The sequence below is a fragment of the Platalea leucorodia genome, assembly GCF_965183815.1.
Source record: "Platalea leucorodia genome assembly, chromosome: 7".
In the NCBI taxonomy this organism is placed as follows: domain Eukaryota; kingdom Metazoa; phylum Chordata; class Aves; order Pelecaniformes; family Threskiornithidae; genus Platalea; species Platalea leucorodia.
The window spans coordinates 46,439,007-46,465,424 of NC_138829.1; the positions used below are offsets into that span (position 1 = coordinate 46,439,007).

General features: G+C 47.7%; 1 protein-coding gene across 2 annotated transcripts in view; it reads right to left on the reverse strand.

The window, feature by feature from the left end:
* Nucleotides 1-4,438: 4,438 nt before the first annotated feature.
* The window catches only part of PRDM11 (PR/SET domain 11), a gene marked incomplete at its 3' end in the record, with an annotated part of 43,747 nt that continues 21,767 nt past the window's right edge, over nucleotides 4,439-26,418 (reverse strand). The window contains exons 6-8 of one of the 2 annotated variants that reach the window (XM_082316743.1): nucleotides 11,192-11,379; nucleotides 7,433-8,083; nucleotides 4,439-6,603 (exon numbers count right to left, since the gene is read on the reverse strand). In XM_082316743.1, coding sequence (XP_082172869.1) covers nucleotides 4,439-6,603; nucleotides 7,433-8,083; nucleotides 11,192-11,379 — 3,004 coding nt within the window. Of the gene's footprint in view, nucleotides 6,604-7,432; nucleotides 8,084-11,191; nucleotides 11,380-15,340; nucleotides 18,547-20,308; nucleotides 20,722-26,418 lie in introns of those variants that run through there. The other variant, XM_082316744.1, reaches the window with a different exon arrangement.

The following is a 26,418-nucleotide window of genomic DNA, read 5'->3' on the forward strand; positions in this document are numbered from 1 at the left end:
AGGGCCCAGACCCCTGCAGCCACTGGCGAGCCCTGCAGAAGGACATGTCTGCATGTGCTTCACGGATTTCTGCTTCACAGCAGGGTAAAAGAGGCAAGGAGCCTGAGCAAAAAGTGGGGAGGGGAAACTGGCAACCAAAAAGCCCGCAGGCTAGAAATACAAACCCGAGAGTCTGGAGAAGTGTGCATTATTCACAGTCAGGTGCTATAGCTAAGACGCGGGGAGAAGGAGAGAATAAAGAGCTCACTTGAGAAAAACTAAACCCTTCTCTCTTTGCAGCTGAAGCAGTTCAAGATGCTGTGAGCAACACGTTCAAAACAACCTCCTCTCACTCACTCACTGCAGCAGGAAAGGCATCGATTAAGCCCGACGCACGGCGAACTCCGAGCCAAGGAAGCCTCCCTCTGTGCCACGCTGAGCCCTCCCCATGCCTGCCGCTGCCTCGCTGCCGCCCAGCCGGGCCCTGGGGTTTGCAAACTGGGCCCAGAAACGCACTTGCTCCCAGGAAAGGCTGGGCAGGCGGGGCACTGGGAAGCCAGGGCACTTTGCATTGGTATTCTTCCCTCCTCCCTATCTTGCTCATGCCGGCAGTCACGTTTCCATCCACAGACTATCCATGGGAGTAACAGCTACAGATCTGAGATAGGCAGGTAAACCTAGAGGGAAAGCTTGCAAAGCACCTGTGTTTGTCTAGGACAAAGGCTGGGTTTATTTTCTGATGTGGGGGCGATGGGGAATTGTTTGTGTTGGGGGAGCTGGGCTGGGCCAGGCCGGCTGCTCCACCAAGCACTCGTTTCCCCCCATCACCAATGCAAGGGGTCTCTGACATTTCCCATCGCAGGTATCCGCAACATCCCATGGCAGGGAATCACGCTTCCTACCGACACTGCTCACAGGTGCATGTGAAGGTATTTGCAAAAGAAAGAAGCGCTTTCCCTTTGCCAGCTGACTGCCTTGAGAAAAAAACATCACTCGCTGCATGTTTTGCTCTGCCATTGGGAATAAGAGCAGCCGGTGAAAGATGTCACTGAGGAGAGCAGGATTTGCAAAGGAACCAAAGGAAAGGAGTGACAAATTAGAGGAATCATTTCTGAACAAGCCTCTGGCAGCTCTTACCTCGCCGAGAAGGCAAGGCATCATTTTCTCCCCAGTGGCAAAAGTAAAGAAGCTTAGAGCAGGAGTTGTAAACAGGCCTCTCAGGTGGCTCAGCACAAGCCCTGGGGGAGCGCTCCTGTCTGCAAAGATGTCTGGAGACTGCCCGCAAGTGCCCCTTCCCTCCACATAGGCCAGGCACTTTGATGGGCCTCTGTGACATGGAGAGCCATGTGCCGAGGAGCTTTCACTGCTGCAAACAGAAAGGCGGGTGATTTTTTTTCCCCCCCAAAAGAGCTATGGAGTTGAGCAAAGGAAAGAGAAAATGAAAAAAAAGGGGAGGAGGGAAACTGTCTTTACCGCCTCTCCGACAGCCACAGCAGCTTGCACCAAATATATTTGTTACTTTTCCTTCCGCTGCCGCATGCACGCTTGATGAGGAAGACTCTCCCCCAGCTGCCCATTCCCTTTCGGTGTGTCAATTCACTTCTTGTCTCCAACATCTACGTTCACCTTGCCCATCTCCAGGTCAGAGACTAACACAGCAGCAATTCTTCTGTCTTTTTTGTCTTTTTTTTCTCTTTACATCTCCTCAAATTTTAACTAAGGAGGGAGCCTGCCATCTCCCCGGCAGGGAGCAGCTCTGTGAGCTTCGTGGCAGCGCCTTGAGCAGAGCTGACTTGCCAGGCCTGGAGGGCTACAAGCACCTCGTGTGGAGAGATCCCTGTTTTATGGTCAGGCAAATGACTGCCCAAGTCTGCACAGCTGGCGGAGGGTTTCCAGTTTAATTTTTACTCCTCTAGGTAAATGGGTCAATTCGATCACATCACTTATTGGGAAAGACGGGAAAAAATGCAAACAAAGCCATTTTTTTGCTTGCTAGGCATTGCGTATCGATGCCCCTGCGCTGCGACGGCGCAATGCCCTGACCTAGTTCACGCCGTTTCTGTGAGGACCGCAGGGAGAGGCGCCCGGCACAGGTGCCCCCTCCTGCCCAAGCCAGCCCGCGGGCTGCACGTGCCATCTGAGGTAAGGCAGGAGGGGACAGGGAGTAAGTGCTACGGAGGGTACGCCGCCTGCCCAGCCCTCGCCGCTACATTCACGGGGTCCGCTCTACTCCCCTTGGCACGTCTGGCCAAAGAGCCCCGTTCTACAGCGAAGGGGGCAGAGTCAGGACGCAAGGACTGGCCACCACTAGTGCTTCGGGCGGGCTCAGTCCCTCCTCAGTCCCATAGGGACAGAGGGGAAACACTTCCAAAACTCTGACCAACACCAGTCGAGCTGTTCCTGTGGGGTCTGAAAGCTGCGCCAGTACGTAGCGGCTTGGCTGCACGCCTCTGCCCGGCGCTGGCTGCGTAGTTCTGCTGAGGGCAAAGGGATTAGCAGGAGGTGAGCGAGACCTAGGTTGAGGTGCGTGTTTTCCCGGGGAAGACAGTGCGTGAACCCTGGCAGTGAAAGTGACTCTGAGAGAGATCAGTTCCAAACATGCTACATCTCCATTGAAAACAAACAAAAAAGTTTAAAAAATAAAATAATATTATATATATATATATTTATATAAATGAAAAGCTATCAACTAGCAGCAACGGTTCTAGAGATATCTTAGCACCAAGACCAAGGGCAGGGGTGTAACAGGAGAAAGGAAAGGTTCAGTGTTGCTGATACCACCATCATGTTTCCAAACAACACAGCTTGGCACAAAGCTCATCCCTCTGGGAAGTGAGAACATGTTGGCTCGGACACCTTCTGGACAACAGGTTCTCACTCCCACGATGGTCTAGTCAGGTCGGTGCTGTCCATGCCACATCAGCAGGGCAAGGCACTAGCATCTGTGGAGTTTTTGCACCTTTTTTATTTGTGGTTTCTTTTTTTTTTTTTTTTTTTTTTTTTTTTTTTTTTTTCTTTTCTAACCTGAAGTGATATTGTGTGAATGCCTGGAGCTCATTATTTACTTCAAAAGAATAAAACAAAGAAGAACCCCAAGCCCACAGAACAATCTCTTTGTGATGGAAGGTGCAAGTCCCCTATTCACATTTCAGCTGGACTCTGCATCCCTTCAAGAAAGGAAGAAATATTTCGCAGAAAGAAGCAGAGCATCCCTTCTTCCTGCTGTCATAAGTCTGCTGTGCTGTGGAACATGTTACCTTGGTCACAAGAGAATACGTGAACCTTTGTAGGACATCATCACATGAATATAATCCAAGATAATCTTGCATTGATAGCTCCTGCCACCAAACTGCAGCAGGTTTTTCTTTCAGTCATTCCAAACAAAACAAAACAAAACAAAACAAAAAACCCATAACAATCTAGGATTATAAAGACATAGTATAAATAAAGTAAATTAGAATATAATTTTTTAAGCCTTTGAATCTCCGCCCAGAGATGGCTCTTGACTCATTGGCTGTCTAGCTTCCACAGCAGCCCTGGTTTTGAATGAATAGTTGTATATATATATATTTTTATCTCCTACAATATAAAAATATAAATGCAAAAATTTCCCCCTGCCTTCTCTATTTTGCTATTTTATAGTCTGCACATGACATCATGTTATAATATATGTATGATAGACTGGTACTACGGTTATCATAAAAGGAGCTGAAAGCCAAGTATTACTCTACAGCCCAAAAGTAGGGAGAACTGAGAAAGGGGCATCACAGTTTAGTGGAGGCATTTGTTTCTAAATCAGAAGAAAAACCCAAAATCACGCCCCCAGCCTTTCCCTCCTGCCAGTAATCTCTGTGAGTGAAGAAAGCTCCCACTCGAGCGAAGAGAACTGGGTGGAGCTGGAGAGCCAGGGGCAACATAAACGCACGGGATGCTCTGTCGGAAATCAGAAATCTGACGGTCATCAACAAAAGGCTCAAATGGCTCAATAACTGGACTGAACAACGGAAAGAGAGGCAGAGATTAAAACTGTGGGGGATAAAACCAAACAACCAACTCCAAAACAGAACAACACAAAAAACAACCCAACAAACCGACAACACACATACAAAGGAAACCGCCGGGAGGATGAGGCTGACAAAGACCCGTCGTCTAGCTTATAGATCATTAGGTTTGAACATGTAGAGTATGGCCCCAGCACATGCTTCTAAAGAATGAAATGTTGCTACCTACACTGCAGCTGCCATGGTTGGAGACACCAGTAAATGTCTAAACATTGTCTCAATCTTTCTTTAAAATTCTGCTTAGCTTCTATCAGACGCACATCGTCTTAACTTTTAAATTTTCAGTGTGGGTTTTTCCTTAATATATATAATATATATATATTTTATATAATATATCAAAGTTTAGAGTATAGATTAAAAAAATTATTCAACAGCTTTCTGATCTGAGGCATTCCTTCCTAAATATCAGGGTAAAACTCAGAGCCATGGTCCATGCTCTGCAACATCGGCTTCTGATCAAGAGACGACATCCTGCTCAGCATTTCGGCTGACAGTGCATAACTATTGCCCGACTTCTCCTCGAACCAGCTATCTAGTGCCCTTTTGCAATCAAAGTTGGCAATGGGCGGCCCATTAACGGCAATCGTCAAAAGATCACTGAGCTGCTCCAGCGTGAGCCGAGAGCGGTTGTTTTTGCGCACTCTCTGCAGGGCAGTGCGCCCCTTCTCACAGCAGGCCGATGAGGTGGGAAGGACTTTGAGGATCTGAACTATTTTATTTAGGAGGGGGAATCTCTGTTTGTATTTACAGATGTGACTGAGCAAGTCTTTAAAACCATTTTTGGTATAATAATCCACCTTGAGTTCTCGCCACTCCATCAGCAGACTCCCTCGGGTGTCCATCCCCTCTCTGCAAACCTCTCTGGAAAACGATGGGACTGTCTCCAGGTGTTCAAATATTTGTACCATATCCTCCTTCCCATAGCTCATGAGCTCATCAGTGCTTCTGGGCCAAGCTGCAAGGTCAAATACCTGACAGGCCTTCACAAATGTCCGGCTACGGGAATCAAACCTTTGGGCTAGGATCACCTGGGTCTTCTGGCAGATTTTTTCTCTGATCGACTGGAATTTGGCTTCAGCCACCCGTAGGTTTTTCACAGCAATGCCATTAAAGCTTTCACGGAAGTTTTCCTCAAATTCTTGCAAGTACTCCCCAGGTGAGTCTGCTAGCCGGCTGATCTCCTGGATGGCCTCCTCTATTTTATCATCCACCTGCGACACAAGAAGGTACTCCCCTTGGAAGACGTAGGCGAGTCGTGAAAGGACAGCAATCACGTCCAGCAGGAAGTAGATGAGTTTAATCGACTGGTAGTCCATCAGGAACTGCAGGAGGGCCAAGGCAATGGCGGAAGCGTCCGCCCTTTGGGTCTGGCCGCTGACGTCTTTGAGATGGGCCACAACCTCAAGGTAATCCTTGATTAGAGCGTTGAGCACATTCTGCTCTCCAATGATCCACTTCACTGCTCGAATGTCCCCCAAGAACTCGGTCTCCTCACACAAAGTGGCAGCAGTGACCCGCAACTCACACATGAGTCGGGGAGAGTAACGATAGAAACTGAGCAGTTGTTTCAAATTGTTTTCTAGCTCCTCCAGGCATGGTAGTTCCTTCCCACTGATTGCATCCAAAATTTCCAAGTGGGGCCTGTGCACCATAAAGGGCAGGCAGAGAAGCCAGGGCAAGGTCTTTCTGATTGTCATGAACAAGTTGGCTCTCAGGCTGGCGGTAATGTTAGCACCATCGACTCCCAAGCCAATAGTTGGCTTCTCATCCTGCAATCGTATTCCCAGGCTGGAAAAAGCCCTGTCTAATGCTTGGAGGTAACTGTCTGTTGTAGAGAAGCCCAGTTCCTGAAGAGACAGGAATTCGGTTGCTGGAGGTCCATCACTGCTTGTGTACTGTACATAAACTGCAACCGTGTCTGCAAGCAAGTCATCGCTCTGCCCATCCAGAATGATGCTGAGGAAGGGAGACTGTCGGATACGTTCAACCAGGTCCTCTCGAAGAGCCCGGGCAATATGGTGGATTAAGATTTGGCAGTCTCCCTCATTCATGTATTGATCCACCACCTTGAGTTCACACTTTCTCAGTAGTTCTGCCAGAGGCCGAAAGTCGTAGTAGGGCCTGCCCTCTAGGGCCAAGTGGTAGGCTGTATTGAAGAGCAGGGTCATATTTCGGCACATCTCTTCTGTCTTCTCTGGGTGCATCCTGAGCTTGTAAAGCTGCAGGCACTTCTTGTGGAGGTTGCTCTGGCTGTGAAGCTTTATTGTATGTATCTTGAACTGCTTTGAGCCAATGATGAAGGCTGAAGTCCGAGAGGATTGCACTGTGTACTGCCTACAGACGTGGCACCACATTTCATTCAATGTTGGGGAGTACCGCAGAAACCAAAACTTTTTAAGCCACTCTTGCTTGAACCGCCGTATCCTCCGGCCCGTCGCAGAAGACATCTTGGAAGGCTCATCTGTAGCAGCAATCATGTCATTGGAAACCGATTCATCAGCAGAATCCACCTCTTGGTCATCGTCCTCCATGATGGTGGGAACAGAGATGATGCTTTCTGAAGCTGCAAGAAAAAAAAAAAGGAAAAAAATATGGCATTTACAAAGTTGCTGAGCTAGAGAAGAATCCTACTGGTGACAGTAGAGCATTTCCTGAAGAGCTGGCGACAACCTGCCCTCTCCTGCCTACAATGCACTATGGGTAGAATTTGAATCATGGCTTTGAAGGGAAAATAAATCAATGTTTTTGCATATGAACTTTGTCTCCAACATGCCACAATGGACAGCAAGAAAGGACACTACATCCTGGCCACTTGCACAATACATGGTGTGACCCAAATATTCCCTTTGGTGAAGGCTGCTCGACAGCACGTTCCTGCAGAAAATGAAACATATCTTCAGAAAGGGACACATGGTTGTGTTAAGGCAGTGGAGGAAACAGAGTGGGCTTTCCAACAAGGGACACAGTGGGACATCATTTCATACACAAAGAGCACACATTTCAGTGTTACCACAGAGTCATTCAGACTTTCCTGGTAGCATGTGAGGCACTGTGGAGAGGCTTCCGCTGAAAGAGAATGCATCAAAAATACAGCAAACAAACTGTCTGCAATGGAATGTCTTTTTTATTGGCAGTGCATTATCGATTACAAAGGCAACAAATAGAGCAAGTTGTCATACAGAGTCTTTCCCAGACAGTGTTTTCCACTGTGCCCACAGCTGTGTCAGCTCCTGGCCCACCCGGTCACAAAACCTGACAACAAACCTTCCATGCAACTACGTGTTCACCTGAATACTCAGAGCAAAACGCTTTAGATGGGTACACAGCACACAGGCATCTCAATGCTCTCCTTAGGCAGGGTTTGGAGAATGCTGTTACTTGGCAAGGCTTACCTGTGGGGTCTGAGAACTCTTGGAGCTCGGGTACCTGGGGTTGTAGCACGGGTGGCTCAGGCAACTTCCCAGATCTCAGCATGTCTAACTCGGCCTGCAGCTCCCGGATCTTCTTCTTCAGCCGGATGCAGTTGGGGCAGAAGGAGGTGGTGGGGATTTCATGGGAGTTGCCTTGTGCAGAGGCCAGTGACAGCTCAGTTGGGCTGTCTGCTTTGAGTGACAGGGGCTCTTCTTCCTCATCTTCAAGGATGCCCACCTCTTTGGCTGAGCTGAAAGAGGAACTATGGGGGACCTTCCATTCCCCCTCGCTCCGGTTTCTGCTGAGGTTCAGGGAGCCGTGCTGCATGGCACTGCCACACCTCTCGAAGATGTCTTCAGCCTGGTATTTAGATGCTTTTCTGATGGAAAGTGGCGTACTTGTTGCTAACTGGTTCTCTTCAAATTTGGCAGACTCCAAGGAAGCCTCCAGGACGTCTTTGAAGATGAGGTCAATCTTTTTTTTCTTTGTTTGGGGATGGGATTCCCCCTCGTCACAGCTGCGCTTGTAGGGGCTCTTCCCTTGCTTTAAGGTGGTGAGCTGGAGTGGCCCCCTCATGTCCTCTTGATTTTCCACATTCTTTTCTGACTTCTCTCTCTGCAACTTCTTGTCTCCTGGAAAGGAAAACGAGGGGTGGGGATTATCACCGGGAACCGAGCAACATCCCTCAATCTAAAACTCAAACGAAAAAAGAACAAAAAGGCAGGCTGAATCCCTGCAGGTCTGCACATTGCGTTACAAACCAGGGAACTGACACAACTCAGTGGAAACCGAGGCTCGCGAGAGGAGGAGCCCTGCTAATGGGCACATCTGCAAAAACAGAGACAGTCCTAGGTAGCCACAGCAGAGTAGGACCCACACACTTTAAAGAGAAGAGAAACTACAGGCAGCTTGTTTAACCTGAAGGTATAACCAACCTGCGCTGGAAGAGGACTACGAGGTGAATGACTACGAGGTGAATGACTGATCGCAGTGGAACCTAACGCCCAGAGCCCAAGCACCGTTTTGGCTGGCTGGAAGACCTGTGCCTGTTTTGACTTGGTAAAAGGTATCAAGTGTAGAGCAGTGCAGCAAGAGATTCGGACCATTTCACGACAACCCCAGCGTCTGTGCACAACACGGCACAAAGTTTGCAAGCCCCTTTAATCTCGTTCAGTTTCGAGGCTGCTCCAAGTAAAAATAACTTGCACTCTTAAACCCCAAGGTACTCATTGTCAACTGAGCTACAACGGGTGAATGCCCTCCAAGGATGGGACATCTAGCTTGTCCCGGTGGAGTCTAAGAGCGTGGCCATTCAATGATTAAAAAAAAAAATAATAATAAAAGCAACCTCATACAAATTATTAATTGCTTAAAATAAAGGGAATAGCCAGATTTCCTTACCTGGAAATTCAAAAGACGATAGGTTTGGCTCAATTTCCATCATTCTTCTATCTTGTAAATAACTTCAAGCATTGATGGCTTCCCAAACAAGACGCTGCTTTATGCTGATTTTTGGTTTTGTTTGCTTTTAAAGTGTATTCATGCTTTCATAAGAGTTACGGAGCAAAAGCTACCATTCCCTCTCTAAGGAGAGCAATGCTAAGAATGCAGAAAAGATGCAAGACTCGAAACAGTTAGAGTAAGGCACCGTAAAAAGGGCTGGCCCGAATGGCAGGGATTTTGCACTGGGTTTTGATGCTGGCTGGCAAACCCAGCCACTTCTTGAGTGAATCCGTAACAACAGATCTCATTTTCAACACATTGACAAGAGTTTCTACGGCCAAAGCTTTGAGTCTCTGTCTTAGTATTTCCCCTGTTACAGACTATAACGACTACTGGCAGAGGTAGGGATTTAGAGAATGGTTTCTTCTTTTCGGTGATTTTTTCCCCCAACCAACCAAGTGGTTCAGCCCTATCAAAAAGCTAGAAATCACAAGACGATCCCTCATAATATTGGTCTCAACTCCATTGACGAGGCGGGTCAGAAACTACCAACAGAAACAAAACCTGGGAACCATGTTATTTTTCTGTGAGTTAATAAAGCGTGCCACTTCACTTGACAGGCTCGTCTGCAGGGGATTTGAAACCTTTTAAACAGAAAGTGACTCAACAGATTTTGGTGCTGCTCCCTGACCGCCTCCCAGTGCCCTCCCAGCTGAGGCTGTGATGTCTCACAAGTCTAGCAATGGCCCAAGTGATGCTCCGTTTTAACGACGACTCTGCGCTCCTTTTGCGAACGCAGGCTGAGCCCAGCTTGCCGCAGGAGGAACTCACCGAGACGCCAGGGGGTTTCTAGGGTGTTCTCTGCAGCCACATGGGTTTCTACCTGAGTGTGTGGTAGGCTCTGGCAGGTCCTGAGGAGCCCAGAGGCAGATCTTCACCACATTCGTAGCACAGAGCAGGCTGTGAGTTACCATTTCAGCTCACACAAACCATGACACCATGACAAACCATGACTAAAGGCATGTCTGTATGGCAGGGCAGTCGTTCGTAGCCTTGATGCCCCTCCAGAGCAGCTGCTCCAAGGGCATAGTCTTTCTCTTGCCATATTTTCAGAAAGTACTAAGCCATCTGGACAACTAACGTGTGCAGGGGATGCAGCAAAATCACTGCAGCCTGTACCTAATCATTCAGTGATGTTTATTAACATAAAAAAGCACATTCACACCAATGTTAATTCAGAAGTGACAATTGCCCAAGTACAGCCATCAAGAGTAACACTGCAAGTGCATAATAACTCCAAGGTGATGGAGGACAACCAGCTTTTTCAGGACATCTTGTCCACCCCATGATTAAAGAGGAGACACCTTTTACCAAGTCAAGGCAGCAACAGCAGCTGTGTAATAATATACACGGGAATCTTAATTAGAAAGTTATATTTAGTGTGGCTGCCCCTCTGAGGCCCTGCCATTCTGTGGCCAGGCCTGGAAAGAAATGCTCTTAATTAACTTCAGGTCTCAGCATTGTATAGATGAACAGATGCAGTAAGAATTTTTGCCTTCCTCTAAAGCTTCCTGTATTGCTGACACTACACTGACCTAAAGGACTGCTGGGTTTGTTCCAGCATGGCTACTCTTAAGATAAGATAACAATTTTTATCCAGGGAAGAATCAGTCTGACAAGTACAAAGCCTCCTGTATGTTGTACACGCACTCTAAGGTTGTGAGACTAAGGAGTCTCTAGCTGATGTCGCGCTGATCCCAAATTATCTTTCTGAAGAAAGAGGAGATAAATTAAGCGAGGAAAATGGACATACAAACACACCAAGGAAATCTCTCTTTCATATGCACACAAAACCAGCCAGAGCTCCCTCAACCAGGCTGCACACAGGAGCCAGAGAAAGCAGCATGTTCAGAAGAAAAACCTAATGTTTGTCTGTGGGACCACCAGCTTGGCAATCTTCAGGCCAGAGAGTCTTGTGACAGAGGAGTTCTGTGATCCCTGGGCTTTGCATCAGGCCCTTGCAGCACACACACGACATGACACAACACAACACATGACACAACACGACACAGCACAAATCTTTCTTTCATGATCTCCACGACAGTGGTTATATTATTCTTCTTGTACACCCGTCCATCCATGCCATGCAGGGCTCTCACCCAGAGGTGCTCTGCTTCTAGAAATGGCAGCTCTCCTCGCACAGCCTGTGCATCACCTACTTCACCCACTGCGCTCAGTCCAACAAGCGTGGCACCCCAAGGGGACTGGGGGAGAGGGTGGAAAGGGAGGGGACTCACCACTTGTGAGATTTCTGTTGATGGTCTCCTGGGACATATTATGCAACCGCTTCATGTAATCCTCGCTGTACCAGACCCGCAGCTTCTCCCCAGGGCGGATGTCACGGCAGGCACGGAAGTAAATCCTCTCACTGTGCTGGAAGGCCATCAAGTTCTGCTCCCTCTCCTCCCGGGAGATGATCACGTACCTGAGGGTGAGGTGACAAGGCAGACATGAAGCACAAACTTTTCTCCTGTGCCCCTCTCACAGCAGAATGACAACCATGATGAAGCCAGAATGACCTTCAGAGAGAGCCATCAACACAGCCAGACTGGAAAGCATGGAGTTATAAGTAATGGTGTGCAAATTGCCAGAGAAACAGGACAACGAGCATGGCCACCCAGGGAACACTAAGCCAGTGCGTCCATTTCTGCTGTGGAAGGGATGACAGCAACGTACATCCAATCTGAATGAGTATCTCTGCCAGTAACGGTGACACAGACTCTCATGGGCAGAAATTTCTTTGCCTAGTGATGGAAACAAGGACTTCTGGATTCCCCACCATCACTTCACATCCCAGAGCCTCCTCCTTTGTTCTCAGGAGCATCCAGAATATGGCAGGGTACCTCTGCCTGTCTCTTTCCCAAACCCACCATCTTCCTTTTCAGCAGAAACCAGATTTCCTTGCTTCTCTCCCCTCGGACAAGCAGAATTGAGATACCCAGGGCAGAAACAGGGACATCTAATGTGCATGGGGGTATTCACTGGTTGTCTAAACGGAAACCAAGGACATGCCAGTACTGGAAGGTTTTGCACTTGGGCGTTCAGCAGGTTGTGACATAAAAATAAAAACAGCCCTGCAAGTCTCAGGAAAGCCCAGCACCATGTTGTGAGGATCTCCTGACAGTGATGACAGAAAGATCGCCTTCTGGGCATGGGGTTTATTTTCCTGATTTAAAACAGCTAAATTTCAGCTCAACAGAAATGTATTAGTTCACACTCCAAACAACTGGCCCTCTGTGCAACTTGGTAAGACAGAGATCTATAGCTAGGATTGTATTATTTGCTCTCACACTCCCTGTGTTCTTGCTAGAGGACACAGAAAAGACTTGGTAATACCCGTTCCAGCTACCACCAACATGAGCTCGTAACACCCACTCAGGACCAGGAGGAGGCCCTGTCATGATACATACAGACCCGAGAGCAGATCTGAACAGTTCACAGCTAAAAGCTTTTTCTTCTCTTATGCCATTTGTCTCTATTATTCAGCACTCCCTGCCACAGTAACATTAACGAAGGCGAGCAGCATATGGCTCCTCTGACATCTGGTGCTACTAGTCCTTGCCCAAACGTTCCCTTATAGCTCACAGGTATTTCTTCAGCTTAAGAAATCCATCATTTTTTCCTTGAATGCTCTCCCCTTCTCTGGCCATGTGCATGCACAGACAAAGACATAAGCCCACCTGCATGCGATCACACCAACCCACATACATAATGTCACAAACTTGGTAAAACTTCCTTCAAAACACAGAAAACAAGTCTGCAGCGTCTCAGACTGCCCAAGGCTCCAGCAATTCTGGTTTTAATGTTAAGCAACTGTGCATGTGCCTGCAATCAGCTGTATCTTTCCTAGTGTGCTACCCAGGATGCTCTGCAATCTTCAGTAATTGTTTAAACAGCAGGCTCTGGCACTGCCAAAATTAGCCGAACATTTTAAACCTCCTGTTTGTGTATTTGAGAAGGAACGGAGGCCTGGACCAGCATGGTGGGAAGGAGGTCCTGCAACAGCACACAGCTAGCGCTGCCAGGCTGTCACTTCTGGGTGTTAGCGATCACTCCACAAAAGGTGTATCAGGCATTCAGACAGCCATGAGATACACAACCCTTGAGATAAAGCAATCTGCTGTGGTCAGTCTGACGCCCTGCAGCACAGGAGATCCTAGAGGCTGCCCTCCCCAGTCCAAGCAAAATGCCAGGATGCTTCATAGTGCCAGCTACGGAGAGCCCCTGCGGCTGCTCTGCATCCCGTTGCCCAAACATCAGCTGGAGCAATGACAGGATCAGGCTGCCCCTGCAAAGGAGCCCAGTTAACTGCAGAGATTTATCACCTCCAAGTCACTCACAGCTCCTTAATACAACATACAGGACTCGCATCCCCACAGCCAGTGGCACTGAGGAATTCACGGGGCAGTGGCCTGACGGTCCAGTGCATTCCCAGCAAACTGCATTTGACAGCGAGATTTAGAAAATTCTCTAGAACACAACTTTGCATGGAAAGGGAAGAGCCTGGTTAACTATTCCCACCAGGGCTCACTTTTATTACGAAGCATTTTATTAAGCATAAGCATGCTTTTCCTGTTCGCTTTCCTCCTGCCTGCAAACCTCTACAAGTTTCTGCCTGAGAGTGTCCTTCAGCTCTGCTGCCTGCGTCCTGCAGCTCCGTCCGCTTCCCGGCGTGGTGGGGAGCTGGGAGGAGAGCGCAGGCTGGAAGGCATGAGCTGCAGTACTGCCGCAGCCCTGCAGCACGCCACCAAGCTGCCTACTCCCACCCAGCGTCCTGCAGCAACCGGCGCTGCCGATTTCACCAGGAGGTATGAAGAAAGCCCTTAACAGACAGTTGGGGAATAATCCAGTCACAAACATGCTTCTTCACAGCTGCTGGCAGCTAGTAACTGGTTTATGCTCTGAGAGGAAGCTTTACATCTGTGACACTTCCCTGAGGGTAACGTAAATGGGGATGAGATCATCCACATAAATGAACCGCTTTTGAACCAGCACTGCCCAGCCCCGGCTCCAGCTACCCCAGGGGCACAAATGACACAGGTTACAAAGGACTGCATAAAACCCAAATTCCACCTGTCGGTCTAAGAGACCTCATGCCACTGCACACCACGGGTTAGAGGCACGTGCTTTCCCAAGGACAAAGTAAGCCACTCCACAGAACAGCAGCCTGCTTGGTGAGACAGGGGCACAAACTGCCTGCTGAGGAGAGGAGAGACTGTACCAGTCTGCCTTCACTGACGCATCTTCCCAAGGCTGAAGCGCTCACGTCCTGAGCAACCTGTGAAGGCTGGAAAGCAGCCAGTCCCCCTCCTGATGCCAAACTCTCAAGCTGAATCGAGGCAAGAAGGCTACCTTGGTTTAGATGCCCAGGACATGCATGGCTAGGCTGACGCAAGTGCTGTGCACAGACGGGCACAGCCCCACTTGCATAGCAGGTTTCCCAAGGGACCGCAATCCCCAGAGGAAGAGCAGGGTTGGGACTGCTGTTGGGGCAGACCCAGCCACCCAGAGCTGCTCTCGTTCCTGCCGACAGGCATTGCCACCAGCTGCAAATAGGTCATTTCATGTCCTGCTCAGTCCCTGGGACAAGCCAGGTTCAAGAACACCACAGATTCTGCCCAGGCTACTCAGGACTAGCCATTGCACCAATGGAGACCATTTATGACCCATTTGCAGCTATTGGGGCTTGGATCAACCCCATGGCTGTCGGAGGCACAGCTCCTTGCTCCACAGGGCCACCTTTCCCATAGCATTTCTAGCTAGCAGCAAAAAAATATCCTCGTCTCCCTTTTTTCTAAGCCACAGCCCACTCAGGACACCAAATTGCCAAGTTTTGGGATGGCCCAGTGAGCATGCCCAGAAAAACATCAAGGTATTTTTTGGCAGCTGGGACCATTCCTCCCTAGGTGGGGAAGGGAGCAACCAGGAGAGACAGCGAGAAGGAAGGAGAGCCCTGCAGCTGGAGGGAGGCTCAGGCTTCTGCCTCCCGCTTCCCCCGCCCTGGATTTGCCCCACGCCTCTTCCCTGCCTGCTGGCCCCTCTGCTGCTCACCCTCCGGCTGGCCCCGGGCATGCTCCACTGATGCCCTGCCAGGGCAGAGTGCTACATGGAAAAAACCACTGGCCTTTCCCAAATCAACCTAGAGCAGAGCCAAGGCAGGAGATCCCACGCAAGAGAGCTGCCAGCAGCCCAGGCAGACGCCACGGGGCGCCATACCCGCAAACCCTGCCTCAGCTCTGTGCCTCCCGGAGACCCAGCATCTGTGACAGGCTTGTTACCAGTTCAGGCAAAAATTGTAGGAGAGAAACAAATGACTCAACAACAGCTGTGTTAAAAGTGTTATATATTTATTGCATTCTTAACAAAAATACTTTTAAAGAGAGAATTTTTTCAGCATGTACAAGACATGGAGATACTGGGGTTGAGCACAGCAGTTTGCTTTGACACGGGCACTTACTTCAACAGCCAGTTAACATGATGGGTGCAGGAGGAAGTATCCTTTGCGAGCCAGTACAGAAAAGCCACTCCACCGAGGGGTCTACACAGGGCAGGAGATACGTCCCCAGATCTGGGCCAATCTGTAATAGTCCACAGAGGAAACTGGGGGAGACATCAGGCAGTTTATAGTACAAGGTCCTTTCTCCTGACCAGAGGGGGTTTGCATTGAAGGCTACGCGTCCTGCACCAGGACAACAGGGTTCTCTCTCTAAACGTGTCTGCGTGGGCAAACTGGTGGCAGCGACGATGCCAACTCCCCCCAGTGCCCCCAGCACCTGCGAGAGTCTCCTCTGCAGACCTAAGGGTTCCCAGAAGGGATCCCCCTGGACAACATCAGAGGAGCTAATCCTATCAGTATACCCATGGGAGAACATCAGCAGGGACCAAATATTATAAAAATATAAAATACTACTTCTCATATATAGCAGCAGCACTGTATTGACTCAGAAAGCCTTTAAAACATGTCACCATTTTTTTCAGTTCTCTGTGATTCATAAATTAGATCCACTTCCACCAGATTTCCCAATCTTCCCTTCAACTGAAGAGAGACTGCGACTTTTGCAGAATACAAATGTCACCACAGAAGTAAAACGACATTCTCGGAGGCAGGTGAGCGAGTACTGCTCTGGTCTGGCACCAGCACTACGAGGAACATTTTCTGCATGAAACCAGCATCAGTTATTCCTCGGAAAGGAGGTTTTTCTCCTCGCCAGACCTCTACTTCCTTGAGCAAGGGCCTTTTACAGCACCACTAAAAATAAATTACTTAAATTAGAATTACAGAACAATGAAAAAGAAGAAAGGAACGGCATGTCAGGAATGCCTGACACACCAGACATACAGTGAGCTTTCCAGAAGAGAAACTAGTGCACTATACTTTCAAAGGACAGGCCAGACAGATTAAAGAAGATCCTTCAAGATCACATAAAACAAGCCATCCTTCTGCCATACTGCGCTGTCTATGTTCAATTCCCACTGAAGTTTATACAACTTTTCAGCCAGGTCTGTAGCCCAGACATGGCATGATGATGGGCATTCATATTAACTTGAAGAGTTTCCTGCAACCCACCTCCACATACACCAGGACAGCCCAGAGAGCAGCAGCATGCTAACTGTGCGTGGGTACCACCTTGGCCCTTTTCCCTGATGAAGCATGACATGATAATGGTCCATATTTTTCCAGAGATGAGAGCAGAATGGTAGGTACAGATGTGCAAATCAAGCAGAAGACAGACATGTTGTAAAATAGCTGCCGCATATATGTTATCACCACCTGAGGTGACATTATTAAAGCCTAGTTTCAGAATCAGGGTTGTACATGGAAACCTCATGCAGCACTGAAGCAATTCAAATGTTATAACACAGTTCTTTCTTGTGTCTGTACGGGGAAAGAAAGCAGTACAAAACCAACATCTCTAAGATTTTAACCTATACAGATGCGAATTTAGATTGTAAACTCTTCACGACAGGAGAACAGAGTACAGATCCCACCCTAAATAACACTAAGTAAGTGCAAAGTAACTGTACTGAAATGGACAGAATTACAGTGATACAAAACCAAACTGATCCTGAGGTCAGAAGCAGGCCCTGTATCTTTCCTTATTTCTGTGCAGTCTCTCACATTTTGAAGAGGGTGAGGTGGTTCAAAACTGAAGATTATAACATGCAAGAAAATAATATGATACAATTCTCTTTAAATGTTGTCACATTATGAAATAATTGTATTTTAACCGCAATTGTGAAGGGTAGATAGGGGTTTCAGACTGGAGCAGACAAAGATTACACTCTTTGATGTAAGTGCATGTGGTACTGCAGGATCCAGGCACGTGCCATAGCAGCCCTTCTCAGCAGTCTAAAACCACACAGTGCTCAGACCTTTCCTCTTGTCCTCAGCATTGTGCCTTTTTCCCTTCCCTGCATAAGCTCTGCTTTTACACCCCTCTCCCCAAACCTGTGTGTAAGTCACAGTAAGCCCTGGATTGCCCATTATTGCTGAATGCAAGATAAAAATAATGAGCAATAAGAGTCTTTAGAGCCATAAGGATGTATCTCTGCACAGTGCATATACTAATTTGCAGGAAGATGATGGGAAGGCAGCAGTAGGGTAAATTTGTGGGCTGACTGCAAAGGGAGATCTGTAGTACGCTGTCTCAGTAAATAACATTTCACAGGCACAAGAAGAGATCCAGATAATGATTCCTATTGCATCTCTTAGCTTATAGAGCGTGCAAAGCACGGGGAAGCCAGTGAAAACTCCTAATCTCCATGAACAGAAAGATGTCCTACATCCCAGGCTCTGTAAGATTTGAGATTCCCCTTTGCCATTGCAGAGGGCCAGCCCTACTATTCAGCTGCCATAATTCATACTGCTCTGTTAGCTAGCAGGGGGATGGATGGGTTAGGGTGGCTGTTGACCTTCCCCACAGAGTACTGATACACATGGAGAGGCCACGTGAGCATGCAGCAGCTCAGGAAGGGGCACCCTTCTTTACTTTTTATGAAGCAGACTAAAAATGGTGTTTTCTCTTTCGTGACCTGGTAGTCCGTGCAGGAGGAGTCTGTTTTGGGGGGTTTTGGTTAGACTCTGCACTGGGCTCAGGGGGCTGTTTTGAGCAAGCTGCTTGCAGAAGAGACCCCTGCATGACACTAGGATCCTGTATCCTACGGAAAGCCTGGACCCCGTCACGGATTTCCGACAGGGTCTGGCACATCTGGCCAACCTGGCTGGTGAGGTCAGCCATCCTCTGACTGATGACATGCATGCTGTCTGCCATGTCTCTGTGAATAGCCACCAGCTCCTGGCAGAACTGCCTGAACAGGTCTGTTTGCTGCGTGTGGGAATGGAGAAGCTGGCGATCGAAGCTGGAGAGGGGCGGGCTCCTTGTGCGGGGGTGCGGGGGTCTGCAGGACGAGCTGGTGCGCGGGGATGGACGGTGCAGTTCCTGCCTTTGGCTGGTAGCTTCTGAGTGCTCTGATGAGGAAGAAGTGTGGAGGAAGGAGGGCCCGGAGAGCTGGCTGACTCCTGCACTGGCCCTCTGCAGTGATGAGAAGCGGTGTTCCCGAGAAGTGCCTGGCATCTCTTCATCTTCATCAGCTTAAACAGAAGAGGAAGCATGAATTATTAATGTGAAATCCCTCACAACTCTGACTTCTGTTTCATGGTATCTCAAAGCACATGGAAAAAGGGTTTCCCCTCCCCCCAGTCTGCCAGTTGAGACAAGCCTGTAGCTCCTGATGCATAACTCAACATGCACGTGCTGCAACATTAGCATCTGGGTGACAAGCCTAGCCATAAGACGCCTGAAGAGCAGGAGAACCCAGTCAACGAAGGAGGAATCCAAGCTGCTATGGTATCCTGTACACAGTATTGTTCATTACTAGAAGATCAATCCATTTCAGAAAGTAACAATGACTCCCCTTCCCCAAAACCATAACTAGCTAACACTCCAATGTTTTGGAGGGACAAAGGCTCCTGGCCTTTGGTCCAGTCTCAGAATACCCTGACACATTTGGTTCCTCGTGCCAAAACCCTGCTCCCATGTCGTTTCTTACATCCTCAGCACTGAGAAAAGCATAGACATAGTATTTGCTGCTCACAAAGTCTGTACTGCAAGGCCACTGCGTGGCTTGGCATCACTAAGAGAACCAGGCAGTCAGGCGTAGCAGCAGCAGGACCTTATATTAATCGGGCAAGTATACTTAATGCAAAACCAAAGCAAAACACCACGGGAAAGTTCTCATTAGTCTGATAAATATCTAGTGATATGCCAGTTCACAGGTACAGGCACATCAAGTGTACAGAGAGACGATACTTCACTTGTTGCAACTGCCTATCTCCTTGCATGAGCTGTATTCATTTTACCTCTGCAATAGCGCAGCTGGCTTCCAAGATAGATGCAAAGAGTGATCAAGTCCCACTTTGTCAGTTCTTGAAGATTTTTGTCCTTGCTTTCCCACTAACAACATGACTTCAGATATGAGATAAGACCTAATGTGCTAGGACAGTGCCACCCATGAAATGTTAGTTGGCTCGCTTCCCAAGAAGTTATCCCCTCTTTCTCTCCTTTGTATCCCTAAAAGCTCACAGACCAAGAAGTTGCACCTCCACACAAGAAAACTGTATGTACGCAACTGGGGAAAGAAGAACCTGCAAAAAGCAGCCTGTGGTTCAGCACTGGAAGTTGTCTGAGAGTTGTGGTGTAAGAAGATTAACTTAGAAAGCAGGTCCAGTAGCTTCTTAAGAAACAGTGAAGAAGGGAGTCGTTATCATCTACCTTTTTCACAGCACTTATGCTGAGCCTTCAGACCACTAGTGAGAAACCATTAGTGGCCTGGCCTCAGAGCATAAATACTAGTGATCACAGAGCCCCCTCACAGCCCTCTTGGAAGATGGTTACCACGCAGTGATCCATTAGTGACTGGCACATGGTTCTCAGCTTGACAGCATTGCTCTTTTATTGGGGTGCATGCAAGATGAAGAACTCCTAATCCTTTACAAACACTTTTTCACAGACTGGAAGTAGTTGCACTTCAACTACAGACGTTCCCTCACTTGTAGGATTAGTTCAGACTTACGACCCATTAAGAAAGTGGAATCTGAACAATGTCTACCCTTAGAAGACAGTATGGAAAAGGACTAGATAAACAGATAAAGATGATGATCTTAACTTAGAAACAGCTTTCCCTCAATCCATCTCAACACCCCATGATCACCAGAGTAGGCTGCCTTGGAACCAAACACGGCAGTAGGACCTGGCTTGACAGGCAACCCAGCATCTCACAAAACACACAACGCTCTTCTGGTGTCAGAGATATGCAAGCATAAGACAAAGAGGTGTTAAGGCAGTGATACTTACAGCTTGTTGACGGGCTGTCAACCACGTCCAGATCCGCTCTCCGGAAGCCGTGCATCTGGCGTGACGAATGCAGCGTCGACTCGATGGCTCTCTCGTGGGCGGTCAGGACGATGGCCGAGGGCCGCCCCGTGCTGCCGGGGCTGGAGAGGGACCTCTGCATGAATGCCAGTTTGTCCTTGGTCCTTCTCTTCATGTCGTCCCATCTGTGTTTAATGTCTTTTACAGACCTGGGGACCTGGCTGACTGATGTGATCTGCCTGGCTATGCCTTCCCAGATCTTGTCCCTGTCAGCATGGGATAGACGCATTGTCTCCCTCCCAAACAGCATGGCTTCATTTCGGGTCACCTCAGTGACCAGAATGTCCAGTTCTTCCTTGGAAAACTTGGGCTTCCTCTTTCGTTCAGCCATGTTCCTTGGGTTGAACATCCCACAAAGCACAATTGGGTAAAAGGAAATCAGCGCAAAGCATCCCCCTGCATCCAACCACTTGGCCAGTGCGGCACTGGGGCAGAGGAGTTCGGTGGGATCCAGCTCCCCCCACCCGCAACAACCTCTCAGTTTTCCTCAATCGCACCAGGAAAAGGCAGCCGCTTTGTTTTTAAGAGGCAATTTTCAAGCTTAAGAAAAAAAACACCAAGCAACACTAGCGTGAAGGAGCCTTCTCAGCTTTACAGTTGAAACGAGATTTTACACTTCGTCTGATACCCTGACTTACGTATGAGAATTTCAGTACAGCCTTGCATCACTTGCCGCAGTTTGTGCACAGAAAAAAGTGTGAGAACTCGCCATCACGTTGATGAACTAGCTTCTACGGTGACATTGCTCGAAAACGGGTTCTTGAGGAAATTTAGAGGCCTGAAACGTATCTTATTGTTCTGCCTGGCACAACATGCAATGGAAACTTTTACACCACCCTTTCTGTTAAAACTTGCAGGATGTCATACAGAGGCTACACCAGATTGGGTTTTTTTCAGGGGAGGGAGATTTCGATTAGACTCACAGGCAATTTCTGCAACTCACTTTTCCTAAGGAAAAGTCTTTTCTTCAGCACCAGGGGTACTGCATATCCAGTGTTTGTCTGCTTCACAGCAAGCTCTTGTTTCACCCAGAAATAGTTGCCGTTTTCTATTGTTCTCAAAAGGAATGAGGCCACCCACTTGCTTTTCCTGGCTAGGCTTTGCTGTCCCTGCCACTGACAGGAGCCTGCTCCCAGTTTCTGGTGCTTCAAATGAAAAACTCATAGCCTCAGCCCATTGAGAAGAAGAGGCAGCCATCCTGAGAACAAGCAGTTTTGTCCAAAGAGGTGTGTGTGCGTATGTGTTAATTTTTCCAGCCACAGTCAAAGGAAACTTTAAAAATAAACAAAACATTAGTCCTAAATAGGGCTTTGGGGGGGCAGGGGGAAGAAGACAGCAGATCTATTCAATAGGGAAGGAGAAAACAAACTGTGTGAACATGCAGTTCTGCACATAAACAAGGTGGGATTGCAGACAGGGGAATAATCCGCAGCCTGGGCAATGGACACCTGTGTATAAGCACACAGAACAGCATGGATGAGACTAGAAGCCACGGAGGAGCAGAACTGCTGGGAAAACGTAGTGTATGCCTTGATTTGAATTATAGCAGAGTGAAGTAAAATGCCAGAATGGTTATTCTAGTGCTACACATTACAGAAGACTGCTTTTACACATCTTCAAACAATTAAAAGCAGGGATGTCGGGAACTTTTCTGCAAGAGGGCAACCTTTTTGGTGCTCATCATACAGTTCTTCATATTTTAAAAGGAAGTTCTCAGATAGAAATCTACATCAGCATGGAGTTATAGTGGAGAGCACAATGCTCATCTGAGGTAAAAGACTTCAGTGTTAACATAAACCACCCCAAAAATCTGTCACTACAAGCCTAGAAAATTAATGTTTAAAAAGGATACTAAGATGTAACATACAAGAAATAAAACATCTTAATGGTTAGGACACCTAACAACTGTAACTCTGAAGTGACACCATGGGAGGGAAAATCTACTGGCTTCCCCATGTGTTAGTTTTCTTTCTGCTTATGGTCCCAAATTTGATGAAACCAAAGATGTTATCTAACAGTAATAGCTAGTATTACTATTAGATAGCATCTTTGGTTTAATTTAATTTAGTACCTACTGTTAGCATCTTTGCAATGTTAGGGGGATAAACTGGCTGGGATAGCTCAGACCCTCCTTTTTCAAAAAACTACATTTAATCCTAAAATCTTGGCTGAATGCCTTGTCTCTCGCAGGCAGACTTTAGCCACCCCAAAATACTTTCTGAAAAGTCAGTATAAGCAAAGGCCTCAGCATTTTTCCCACTTGCCCCACGTTTGTGATGGCCCTGCTGGCACCTCCTCAGAGGTGGGTGCCTTTCAGCGCTGCCATGGCCCAGCAGAAGAGAGGTGGTTTGGGGTGCGCTCTCATGTGAAAGGTGCTTGTGGGCTGCAGGCTAAGAAAAACCTACAGAAAGGCAGAGCGACCCTTGTCAGATGTCATTCTAGGTCTCCTTAGTGCTGTTACAGTGCTGTTTAATGAATCTCACTGACACTGCTGCCCTCCATTGGGGTAAGTGTCAGAAGCTGTTAACCTTGGTTAAAGCTGGAAAGCCAGCAGGAAATGCTGCTCAAATCCAGGCCACGTACAGGGAGAGCTGGGAGCTAAGCGCACAGATGCATTTCACTGGGACAAATGTAAATGCATCCTTGAGATACTCTTTTGGTGGAGCTTCATTTATGGAGGGATAGAAGGAGCGTTAGGGAAGACGGTAATGAAATGATGGAGAGCCAGCAAAGCACTTGCTACACTGACCTCAAGGGGGGAAAAAAAAACCCAAAACCAAACTTAAAAGGAAAAAGGAGCTCTCCTAGCTGAACACTGGAAGGAAGGAAAAGGCTACGTGGAACACTGAGCAAGGAACATTTATGGTTTGATTTTTATCACATTCAGCAAAACTGGGCTTCATGTATATTCTTCACAGGTACCCACGACTGCACAGTATCATCAGTGCCTCCATGTGGTAGAAACAAACCTCCACTGCTAAGCTGCTCTGGTGAAAAGGAGTAACAGTATTTTGCAAAGTGCCCCTGGGTAGAGGTGAGCTTGCAGAACAGAAGTCTCTCCGGAGCTGGTCAGAGCTGCTGGCAGTGTCAGGAAACCTGTGCCCCTTCTTCTCTGCTGAACCCATGGCTGCTGTCACTAGCAAAGCTGCACCAATGGGGAACTGGAGCCCTTTTTGCTTTTCCCAGACAGTGTATCCCATCAAGTGCACTTAGGAGAACCTGTGGTAGACCTGGATATTCAGATTTCAGGGTTTCCCCTCATTTGCTCCAGCATGACTTGGGTCAAAACTATTTAAGATAACTTAAGTATTCCAACAGCAAACTCACCACACAGAGAGTCATGAGTTCTGGCCAGTTTTAATCACGAATTCAATTAACGTCAGGCTCCCAGCAGGCCCATTAACTTCCTCCTTATAAAAATGCAGACAGTATTACTGTCAGAGAGGTCTTCTTCCCCTCATGCATTTCCTCCAGCATGCAGGATGCCTCTAGGAGCAGTCACTGATATTTGGAAGTACCTCTCTGGGGATGCTGTGTGGGTTTTAGCAAGCTCCAGAGGAGCCCCAGCTGTGTGTCTGCAAATTCACACCTCAGCCCAGGTCAATTTGAAAGCGCAAGACTGTACCACTATTTCTAAAAATGTGACATTGTAAACTATGTGAACAGTGGGCACTTAATGATCACCCCACAAATGTATCAGCTGACTCCACTTTTCTTGGCCTCTAAGAAGCAACCACTTCAGAGCCCTGGGGAAATTTTTTTTACAGGTATCACAGTCCTGCAGGACTTTAGGATCCCTTCGCTCTGCGTAAATTTCAGTCTGTAATGCATAAAAACTTTTGCTCCACTTGCTACAAGGTAACAGAGACCAGTTTGTGAAGTTCAACAAAATGACTTGTGCATAGGCTGGTGGCTTTTCCTCCCCCTAAACACACGGGCAGCCATGGTAACCCTGAATTTTTAAAAATTTTTATTTTTAAAAGGTCCTGTGAAGTCAAAACAGCATCTCAGTACTTAAAAGATCTGCTTTGAGCAGGCCATTGGAGTGCCGGACCAGAGCTCCCTTCCAAGCTCTATTATTGTATGAAGATCAAATCGCAGACATCTCCATTATAAGGAGACACACACAGACACACAAAACAGTCTCGCTCCCCCTGACTTCTTTGTTACTATGTTTGGAGGGGAAAGCGGGGAGAGAGGAAGGGAAAGGAGAATGAAGTGAGGAAGTCTCACACCAGCCTTTTCACACGGGCTGAGGGAAAGGATGGATTTGAACTGTGCCAAAAGCCTGAGAACTCGGGTACTCACATGTAAGAAGGGATACAGACTATAAATGCCAAAACTAGCCTGGAAACCCCACACATGAAGCCCTTCAACAATTCGGTTAGGCACCACCAGTTTGCTGGTGCTTCCTATCCTGCATCTCAGTCTGGGCCAAATGGTATACCTATAGAGAGATGTTTCCTGGACTTTCTGAATTATTTTCATTTTTTGGTCAGATCCATTTTTCTTAAAGGTCCCCAACAACTGAATAAGACAATTTCCTCAGAAGTAACCAGGAAAAACAGCTGGTTCTGTGCAGTCCTTCAGAAGCCCCAAGAACTCCCATCAGCAGCAGTTTATGGCCTGTGTCTGAGAAAGCACCAATTTTCCTTGAGGTTTGTTGCAATCCATGGTAATCGATCACCCTGAGCCCCCAAAAAATAAAAGCAGAGGAAGAGGTTTGCACACATCCCTGCAGGTCAAAGCCATGGAGTTTCATAAAGTACTGGAAACAACCGTGCTTTACACTGGACAGAGATGATGTGCCAGCGGCCAGCTCAGGAGCACATGCTCCTAGCATCAGGAGTTTGTCTCGACTGACTGACTGAAGAGGGAAAGGGCAAGGGGATGTTACCATTGCCATGCCATCTGCTACTCTTCGTACTCGCTCCTCCCTGTCATCCACTGCCCTGGGTAAACAGCCACTTGAAATTAAACCAGCAAGTGCTGCAGTGTACACATTGTCCTCAGTGGGAACATGAAAATGGACTCAGATGTGGTAGTCAAACAACAAAAACAATAGCCAGATCTACAAGAAGAGAGAGGAGTCAGACCAAGCTGCCCTCCCCGTGCCATACCCACCTACCCAGAGGGTGAGTAGATCTGCTTTGCAAAGCACTCCATCTGTGAGTGATGGCAAAGAGCACCATCTGAAAAACAAAAAGAGCGCTGTCTACAGCGTCCTGGAAGTACGGTTTCTGTGGGTAATCTCCGTGACAGGTAATGTCCTAGCACAGGATGTGTCCCCAATGTCCAAGTGCACCTCTGTTTGAAAGCTGCTAACAAACAAAACCAAGGCTTTTTGAGGACTACTATCTCCACTTGAACTGTCAGTCGGACTCTACATAATACTGCTATTAAAAGCAATTTTCAAGAGTAAAACCAGAAAGATCAGTAAGACTGATATAGCCTGCACAGATCCTTTGATACGTCCTTCCCCAGAAGAGTTGCAACCATCACCTTTCCACAAAATTGTAACCTCCTCGCCTTTCATGGCTGCACAGAATAGCCCAGACCACACTCATCTTGATACTTAACCACTGCAAATACAAGTTTAGGCAAGAACATTCTGTTCTTTGGTGCTGGGACCATGAGTAGTGCCCATTTAAATCCAGACATCAAGCTTACGCTCATGGCACTAGGAAGAAGAGTTCATCATAGGATTTTTTGCTTTCCAAAACTGTGTTTTTCCGGAGTTTCGCTGTCGTCCAGATCACATAAAGATCCAGCTCTAAGCAGAAAAATCTCACTCTGATTTTTGAACTTTGCAGTCTTTACTTCAAGATATATGTGCCCCTACCTATCTGTCCACTGTACCACTGCTTCTTTTTGGAGTGACAACTCCAGCCTCAGCCCAGCTCTAGCATTTTCTCTCAACCAGTGGTGAATAAGTGTAACAGCTGAAATTCTTACATAAAAATTAGATCCTTTGCTGAACTTTACGAGCATGTCAGAACAGCTGCTATCCGTGTGAAGACTCAAATGGCGCA